The sequence below is a fragment of the Harmonia axyridis genome, chromosome 3 (assembly GCF_914767665.1).
Source record: "Harmonia axyridis chromosome 3, icHarAxyr1.1, whole genome shotgun sequence".
NCBI classification, from domain to species: domain Eukaryota; kingdom Metazoa; phylum Arthropoda; class Insecta; order Coleoptera; family Coccinellidae; genus Harmonia; species Harmonia axyridis.
The window spans coordinates 47,955,215-47,965,703 of record NC_059503.1 but is presented as its reverse complement, the minus strand read 5'-3'; the positions used below and the strand labels follow the sequence as shown (position 1 = coordinate 47,965,703).

The following is a 10,489-nucleotide window of genomic DNA, read 5'->3' as shown; positions in this document are numbered from 1 at the left end:
TTAATATTTGTTCAGAGGTTCGCATTGTTTACAAACACAATATTATAGTTGCGTATTGAATTCACTCCTTTTATTATTGATACAAACTTCTAAAAATGTCTGATAAATTTCGTAAACAGGTCGCTCTGAGACAGAGTTGTGTAAAGGAGATGGAAATAATTAACAATTTAGCTATATCAGTTAAAAAGGATCACAAGCTACAAACGAAATTCAAAGTTCGTTATACTTCTCTTGATTTTCTGAATGAAGAATTTCAAAAATATCATAGTGGCATCCTATCTTTGTTATCAGCTGATAAAGACTCAGATTTGAATGCAGAAGATGATCTCAAGCGTAAGTTTCTTGAAATGTTTTATGATGTCAAATCGATTTATGCCGAATTATTTGAAAACGATGCAATGTCTCCTTTGAATGCGACTGTTGCCGCAGATAAAACCATTTCTGAAATTGCGCACGTGAGATTACCTCAAATTGATTTGAAACGGTTTTCAGGCGATATTAGAGAATTTCCTGCATACAAAGATATGTTTGATGCCTTAGTTCATTCAAATTCAAATCTCAAACCAGTTGAGAAATTTAATTATTTGATCTCTTCGCTAAATGGTACGCCATTAGATCTCATCAAACACCTCAAAGCAACTAATGAAAACTACCAGTCAGCTTATGATACCTTGATAAAACGTTTCACAAATCCTCGAGCCCAAGCTCGAGCTTATTGGCTTCCTATTGAAAACTTCGCTCCTTTAAAAACTGAAAATCCTTTTTTACTCCGCAAACTATTGGACACTTTCTCTATAAATTTACAAAGTTTGAAAAATATGAACGTAGATATCAAATGTGATTTTGTCCTGACTCATATGTTATTATCCCGACTTGATCCTGATACTGCTAGAGCTTTTGAGAATGAATACGGTTCAACAGAAATTCCGGAATATAAAACTTTGTTTGAATTTCTTGAAAGGTACTGCAATGGTTTGAACAATATTTCTGGAAGCAATACTCAAAAACCCATTTCTAGATCCACTAAACCATTAGCAAATAAATCTTCAAATAATTTTCTTGCACGCCGAGATTCTAAAGCCGCACAGTGTTTATTATGTAATGAAAATCATCTTCTCTACAATTGTGAACAATATTTGAATAAAACGCCCCGCGACCGGTTTTCATACGCCAAGAGTAAATTTCTTTGTTTTGCTTGTTTGAGTGAAATGCATATGTTGAATAAATGTAAATCAAAGTCATCATGCCGAAAATGTGGAAGCAGAAAACATCATACAACTTTGCATTTTGAAAATGAACATTTTGAAAAATCTGTTCCTATAAATTCGAATCGATACCGGAATGAAACGGCGACGCCCGGTGCTGACATTGCCGCATCTTCTTCGATTGCGTTCGATAATAATAATTCGTTCGCTGCTCAACAACGATCCCGTACTGTTATGCTGGGTACTGCATTGATTGAAGTGCGAGCTCGTGATGGTACGCACAAGAAATTTCGTGCGTTACTGGATTCTGGTTCAGAAATTTCGATTATATCGCAAAAAAGTTTTAACGTTTTGAATCTTCCGAAAATTAATTCAGACGTAGTCATTAACGGCATCGGCAATACGCAAGTTGCGAACAATGGGATTGCTCAACTTTTTTTGAATCCCATTGGGAATTTTGATATTTGTTTAACTGTTGACGCCCTTATTTTGCCCAAAATATGTGACAAAATACCCGCTTATCCTTTAGATTCCAAATCTTGGAAATATTTACTCGGTTTACCTCTCGCTGATCCGCATTATTATATTCCTAATGAAATCGATGTTTTGTTAGGATCAGATATATTCGCAAATATTTTATCAAATGACCTCATTTATGGAAAAGATGGAGGTCCAAACGCGCTTCGCACCATTTTTGGGTATGTTTTACTTGGAAAAATTGAGAAAAGCCCAGTAGAAATAAAATGCAATTCTTTTATTAGTACACTTTCAGAAAATAATTTGGACGATACAATGAGAATGTTTTTCGAAATTGAAACTGTACCTGGAATTAATTTAGATATGCATAACACTTGCGAGGATATTTTCAAAAATAACGTTTCTCGCTCACCTTCTGGAAGATATACTGTTCCTCTTCCATTTAAAGAACTGAATCCAGCTTTTCCACAAAGTCGTACGATAGCAATTCAACGTTTTCTCGCTTTAGAAAGGCGTCTTCTACGCCAACCTAATTTACATGAACAATATTGTTCTGTAATTAAAGAATATCTCCAATTGTCACAAATGGAAATTGTTGATCCACCACAAGAAATTACAAACTTTTTCTATTTACCCCATCACGCCGTTCTACGACCAGATCATGCCACTACGAAGTTGCGTATTGTTTTTAACGCTTCCGCAAAAATGCCCAATAATAAATCACTTAACGATTGTTTATTTATTGGTAATAAGTTACAGAATGACATAAGCACAATATTATTGAAATTCCGGTTACACTCAGTATGTTTCACTGCAGATATAAAGCAGATGTATCGCCAAATTTTGGTAGATCCTTCATACACAGATTATCAGCGTTTAATTTTCCGCTTTTCCCCTAATGAAAAATTATTAGATTTACGTATAAAAACATTATGTTTTGGCTTCAATTGTGCCCCATATCTAGCGATGCGAACCATTCACCAATTAGTAGAAGATGAAGGTAGAAATATGCCTTCAGCCTCGGTTGCGTTAATTGAGGAGACTTACATAGACGACGTTTGTAGCGGTGGTGATTCTCTAGAAAACGCTTTAAAACTCAAAGACAATATAAATGATATTTTGAATAAGGGTGGATTTCACCTTCGCAAGTGGTCTAGTAACAGTGCTGAATTTTTGTCTAGCATACCTGCAGATCAGATATCTTCAGGCACGCATTCACTTGATTTGCAAGATAATTGTTCAATCAAGATATTGGGACTCATTTGGGAACCAAAAAATGACTCCTTTCAATTCAACGTTGAAACAATTGATCGCAGTTGTACCAAACGCAATATTCTGTCCGAGCTGGCCAGAATATTTGACCCTCTAGGGTTTCTTGCACCTATTACTTTTTTGTGCAAATACCTGATCCAAAAGATGTGGTTAGCAAAATTGGATTGGGATGAATGTCCGCCTGATGAAATATTACGAGTTTGGACAAAATATAAGAATGAATTGACATTATTGTCCAACTTACGTATTCCGCGCTTTATAAATATTCCTCAACATTGTATTGCACAATTACATGGGTTTTGTGATGCTAGTGAACGAGGTTACAGTGCTGTTATTTATTGTAGAGTCACAGACAGTGTTGAAACTATTAATACATTTTTTTTATGTAGTAAATCTGAAGTGGCCCCTTGTTCCAAAAAATTAAGTATTCCTCGATTGGAACTATGCGGTGCAGTACTTTTGGCGAAAGTTTTAGAATGGGTTACAATCACTTACCGCGATAAGATTTGTTTCGATTCCATTCACGCTTACACCGATTCTGAAATTGTACTAGCCTGGTTGAATTCGTCACCCCACAGATGGCAGGTTTTCGTTGGAAACAGGGTTTCTTTCATACAAGAAAGGGTACCTGCTTCATCCTGGTCACATGTCCGATCCACAGAAAATCCTGCGGACCTAGCTTCACGTGGTATGTTTCCCTCGGAAATCATCACTAATGAAGTATGGTTTCAAGGACCTAAACATCTCCGTTCCATCCACCAGAAGTTCGATATCGTTAATAATTTCGAAACGCAAGAAGAACTTCGAAAGTCTGTTTTATTAGCATTTGAAGAAAAACATTTTATTGACGATTTATTGATAAAATATTCAAATTTTTCTGTTCTTCAACGTATCTTGTGCTATGTTTTACGATTCGTTTTTCGCTCCACTGAGCATATACATAAAGATCATGCTTTATCCCTATGGGAATTAAATCGTGCTACCTTGACATTTATTAAGAGAACCCAACAGTTATATTTCAATGAAATATTTGAAACAAAAATTTTCCCTAAACCTTTTAAGAAATTAAATGCATTTATAGATTCTCAAGGAATCATAAGAGTTGGCGGTAGACTCACTTATTCAAAATTATCTTTTGATAAAAGGCATCCGGTATTATTGCCCCAGCGTTGCAGACTTGTTGAATTATTAATTGATTTCTACCACAAAAAATATCTGCATGCAGGATCAGGAACGCTTCATTTTTTAATTTCGCAAAATTATTGGATTTTATCTGCACGAAGGGCTATACGCTCAGTCCTATCAAAATGCTTAAAATGTTGGAAAACAAACCCTGTTACGTCGCAACCAATAATGGGAAATTTACCGAATATCAGAATCTCTCCAGCCAAACCGTTTTCTCACTCAGGAGTAGATTTTTGCGGTCCCTTTCTAGTCACAATGAGTAGGCACCGAGGAGTTAAATCTTCTAAGGCTTATGTCTGCGTTTTTGTGTGTATGTCCACCAAGGCGATTCACCTAGAATTGGCGTCCGACATGAGTAGTGACGTGTTTATAGCTGCCCTACGCAGATTTGTGGCACGACGTGGAAAATGTTCACATTTATACTCTGACCGTGGGACAAATTTCGTCGGTGCTAATAGGGAGCTAGTAGCTTTAGCTAAAAAATGCGCTGAATGTGAGTTAATCACTCATCATTTTCTGCCAGGCAATGCCCCTCACATGGGCGGATTATGGGAAGCGGGCGTACGGTCAGTAAAAACTCACCTCAAAAGAGTGATAGGTGATCAAGTATTGAGCTATGAAGAGTTTTATACGCTCTTAGTACAAATTGAGGCGGTACTCAATTCTCGCCCTCTTACTCCGATGAGCTCAGACCCGAATGATTTGGCGGTATTAACTCCGGGACATTTTTTAACCTTGGAACCATTAGGTTCTGTTCCGGATGAAAATTATCAGGACATAAATATAAGCCACTTGAAACGGTGGCAACTTATTCAACAAATGCAACAACACTTTTGGCGTAGGTGGAAAAACGAATATTTGCATACTCTCCAGCAAAGAAATAAATGGTTAAAATCTTCTCATATGCCAAAGGAAGGTTCTTTAGTTTTAATAAAAAATGATAACCTGTCTCCTTTAAAATGGGATATGGGACGAATACTCAAGCTTACACCCGGTTTAGATGGTGTTGCACGAGTTGCTGATGTTAAAACCAAGTCGGGTACTATAAAACGTCCTCTGAACAAATTATGTCCTTTGCCTGTTGAATAATTTTCAACACAAATGATATCTGCTGAACAAGCATATGCTACATTTTTTCTTTTTTTATTATTCGTGGGTATTAAATTTTTCATTATATCTCCACCTTGTAGAGATTTAATTTTTTAATTAATTATTAATTTTAAGAGCAAAAGGCTCATTACAGTCGCCTTTGGAGGCGGGAGTATGTTTCGTAATCACGAAATATATACGAGAATGTATTGTTTGTTTTTTCATTATGAGGGACTTCTCACAAGTTTTTTCTTTATTTTTAAATTCAAGTTTTGAATATTCTGCCAACGAGTTGCGTACAGCTACCTTTTTTGTTGGCGCATGTGCGTAGTGGTTAAGCAGAAGACAGGAAGACAATTCTTAAGAAACCGCCACGCAGTTAAATTCTATTTTTTTCTATTTTCGCTATTTTCGCTATTTTCGCTATTTTCCAAAAGTTTGGACGCATTTCAACTATTTAACTTGTGATCAAGCCGCTATAGTTCGTGAATACACACCAAAGGACATAGTGTTGTGTTCATCTCCAGAAAGAAGGGCCCTTCAAGCAGCAGCAGAACCATCCTTTTAAGGGTAAGTCGCAAATCGTTGGTTTTATTTCAATATTTATTTAATTTATTGATTTGTGAGGGGTCCTATTCGCTATTATTGAATTTTCAGCGGAAATCTCGAGGATTGAGGTCCAATCAGTCCACTTTAATTCTCTCCGGCCTTTAACAACTTAAAGTTCTTAAAGCATCTTATTTTGAGCTTTGTAACACTATGAGATAAATAAAAGACACCCTGACGAAACACACTATATTTAACAATATCCGTTCCCTTATGTACAACACCAAATTATATACAATACTATCCTATATATACAATAATGCAAAAAGCTACTAAACACCAAAAGCAGATATTTACAATGCAACACGGTACGGAACGAGAACTAAGCGAGGTGAGCAGGTGGCGTATATCAAGCAGCAGAAATTAGTAAGCAGTGAGCAAGCAAATTGAGCGATGATAAAAACGGTTAAGTGCGGACAAGCGTGGAAAGCATGCAGATTGGCGTGTGAAATGCAGTCTAATAAGTCAGATGTGACTACCTATCCTGTGTTCCGTACGGTCCGGTTCGATACCTCTTTATTAGAAACAGCAAGCCTGAACAATATCTTCGAATCAGGTCTTGTATCGGCGCATCCACCAAAAATTGATATTAAGTCAGACTGGGCAGGGTGACTCACCGAAATGACCACGGTGATCAGTGAATCGGAAATACGCGACCCCTCTCCACAAGATAAGGAATTCCGTCTGGTGGTCCCAAATAAGAGTTACTCGCAATAAGGGACCCGACACACGGATTCCACTTGAGAAAGTTGGGTCTTAGACACAGATTTCAATCAGGGTACTTGTCGGCGCATCCACCAAAATAAATCTCAGGTCGGACTCGGCAGGGTGACTCACCGAAATGACCACGGTGATCCGTGAATCGGAAATAAGCGACCCCGCTCCACAAGATAAGGAATTCTGTCTGGTGGTCCCAAATAAGAGTTGCTCGCAATAAGGGACCCGACACACAGATTCCACCTGAGAAAGTTGGGTCTTAGAAACAGATGTCAATCAGGGTATCTGTCGGCACATCCACCAAAATAAATCTAAGAAATAAACTTCGTTCGGGGTATACTATGGCGCATCCACCAATTCTAGACTCGAGTCAGATCGGACAGGGTAATTAGCCCAAAACACCGCGGTGATCCGGAGATCGGAAATGAGCGACCCCTCTCCTCAAGATAAGGAGTTCTGCCTGGTAGTTCCAAATAAGAGTTGCTCGCAATAAGGAACCGGACAGACAAACTCCACTTGAGAAAGAAAGATCAAAGAAATAAATTTCACTTACGGTATACCTCGGCGCATCCACCAATTAACGACTCGAGTCGGACCGGACAGGATAATTAACCTTAAAGGCCGCAGTGATCCGGAGATCGGAAATAAACGACCCCTCTCCCCAAGATAAGGAGTTTTGCCTGGTAGTTCCAAATAAGAGTTGCTCGCAATAAAGAACCGAACAGACAAACTCCACTTGAGAAAGAAAGATCTTAGAAATAAAATAAATTGCAAATAAATCACACTCGGAAAGTATCGATGGAACACAGGAAAGTCACCGATAATACAGACAGGAATAAAACGGTTCTTACCAATCCTAAGAATTTCCCACTTCACTACACGAACTCAAATTCTTTTCGTGTACGGGCTAAGTGTCAAATTCACGAATATAAAATACGGCACTAAAACGTCCAACGTTCAAAAGAAAAATTGCAAACTAAAAATTAAACTCTAAATTGTTACTCAAGAAAATCCGCTCAATAACTATGAAAATATATAGCTCGAAGACGCCGACAGGAGTAAATCGGAAAATATCTTAATACTTCGAAGACACCGGCAAGAATAATCCTCCTTTTCCGAAATACTTCACTTGTAATCTCGGTTGGAAGGGGAAAATTTCGAGTCTCGAAATCGGCGGTATACCTATGAAAAACGAACGACAACATGTAAAAAAGAACATATTGAAGAGATAACGTCTATCGCGTTGTCGCTCGAAAGTTTTTATACATGGGCTGATATTTTAAATTGCATCGTTATATTTTCATGAAATAAATAAATCAGAAATTATTCCAAATGAAAATTTTTGAATTGGACGAAAAATACCTTCACTGCTCTCAATTAATATTTGATTTTCACCTACTCAGATGACTGGTAGAATAATGATGGAATTCTAAACCTGGGGCAAATTATACTGGGTGATTCTAATAAAATAATCATTGAATTCTAAACCTGGGTAAATTATACTAGGTGATTCTAGTAAAATAATTATTGAATTCTTGACCGGGGCTAAATTATACCGGGTGATTCTAGTAACGAATTTCACTTCGTTACACACCCCCCTTACTTCCCCAAAAAAAAAACGAAAGTTTTTTTTGTCACCACCTGCTACCCCGCTGTTCAACTATCTATTGGCAGACGGCCAATATCATCCCTGGGTGAATCTCCATCGGCCATAGTTGGAGGTTCGTTGAGGGTCGCAGTAGCTCACACTGGATTCCAATGGACCGGAGATTGGGTTGACCTGACCTCACGCCCTGATCCATTCCGACTCTAGACGGCTCCTCTTGTTGCCTCGTCCGGGCTCGATTTTCTCTTGGGCATGGACAATCCCTAGACATAACTCCCAAACGACCGCAGCGAGAACAAAATAATCGGACGTTGTTCCGGCAATGTCTCCGGGCGTGGCCCAGTAGTCCACACCGCCTGTGATCCATCGATACTTTCCGAGTGTGATTTATTTGCAATTTATTTTATTTCTAAGATCTTTCTTTCTCAAGTGGAGTTTGTCTGTTCGGTTCCTTATTGCGAGCAACTCTTATTTGGAACTACCAGGCAAAACTCCTTATCTTGGGGAGAGGGGTCGTTTATTTCCGATCTCCGGATCACTGCGGCCTTTAAGGTTAATTATCCTGTCCGGTCCGACTCGAGTCGTTAATTGGTGGATGCGCCGGGGTATACCGTAAGTGAAATTTATTTCTTTGATCTTTCTTTCTCAAGTGGAGTTTGTCTGTTCGGTTCCTTATTGCGAGCAACTCTTATTTGGAACTACCAGGCAGAACTCCTTATCTTGAGGAGAGGGGTCGCTCATTTCCGATCTCCGGATCACCGCGGTGTTTTGGGCTAATTACCCTGTCCGATCTGACTCGAGTCGTGAATTGGTGGATGCGCCGAAGTATACCCGAGTGAAATTTATTTCTCAGATCTTTCTTTCTCAAGTGGAGTTTGTCTGTCCGGTTCCTTATTGCGAGCAACTCTTATTTGGAACTACCAGGCATAACTCCTTATCTTGGGGAGAGGGGTCGCTTAATTCCGATCTCCGGATCACAGCAGTCTTTTCGGCGAATTACCCTGTCCGGTCTGACTCGAGTCTAGAATTGGTGGATGCGCCATAGTATATTCAATTCAATTCAATTCAATTCAATTCATTTATTTCCAAAGACAATTTTACAACTGTATAGGAATAGTCAAATCCAAACTTATATCATCAATACTAAATTATACAAAAAAAATAAAAACAAGATAACATATCATATTAAAATTTTTAAATATTCGTCCACACGATAAAAACAATTCTCAATAAAAAAAGATTTCAACTTGATTTTGAACTCATTTAGTGATTGACAAGTTTTAATATTATCTGGCAAATTATTAAATATTAGAGGGCCTAAATTATGGGGAGATCGAAATGCAACTTTAGACATACAAACGTTGGTTCTCAAGTTCGAGCTATATCTGGTATTGAAATTGTGAACATCACAGTTCCTCCTAAATTTATCGGGATTTGTAAAAACATACAAACACATTTCATACAAAAACAACGACGGAACAGTCAAAATTTTAAACTTTCTAAAATAGTCTTTGCAACTTGTAGTTTTCGGTGTACTTGCAATAGAACGTATACACCTCTTCTGGGCCACAAATACGTCCTCACAGAGTGTCGACCAACCCCAGAAACAGACACCATATCTCAGTCTTGCATCAACATTAGCATGATATACCTGAATCAGTTGTTTCTCCGTTAGAACAGTTTTCAGCTGTCTCAGAACATAGCTTTGAGAGTTAACTTTTGGTACCAAATATTCACAGTGTGACTTCCAGTTAAGGTTAGCATCAACATATAGGCCTAAAAACTTTGTGCTGTCACTAAAAGATAATGACTGGTCATATAATCTGAATACCCCGAACGAAGTTTATTTCTTAGATTTATTTTGGTGGATGTGCCGACAGATACCCTGATTGACATCTGTTTCTAAGACCCAACTTTCTCAGGTGGAATCTGTGTGTCGGGTCCCTTATTGCGAGCAACTCTTATTTGGGACCACCAGACAGAATTCCTTATCTTGTGGAGCGGGGTCGCTTATTTCCGATTCACGGATCACCGTGGTCATTTCGGTGAGTCACCCTGCCCAGTCCGACCTGAGATTTATTTTGGTGGATGCGCCGACAAGTACCCTGATTGAAATCTGTGTCTAAGACCCAACTTTCTCAAGTGAAATCCGTGTGTCGGGTCCCTTATTGCGAGTAACTCTTATTTGGGACCACCAGACGGAATTCCTTATCTTGTGGAGAGGGGTCGCGTATTTCCGATTCACTGATCACCGTGGTCATTTCGGTGAGTCACCCTGCCCAGTCTGACTTAATATCAATTTTTGGTGGATGCGCCGATACAAGACCTGATT

The 10,489-nt window shown here is 38.5% G+C and overlaps 1 protein-coding gene across 1 annotated transcript; it reads left to right on the top strand.

Moving 5' to 3' along the window:
• The first annotated feature begins 4,394 nt into the window (after positions 1 to 4,394).
• Positions 4,395 to 5,228, top strand: LOC123675364. Its single transcript, XM_045610717.1, has one exon. The coding sequence runs from the start codon at positions 4,395 to 4,397 to the stop codon at positions 5,226 to 5,228; it is 834 nt and encodes a 277-aa protein (XP_045466673.1).
• The last annotated feature ends 5,261 nt before the right edge of the window (positions 5,229 to 10,489 follow it).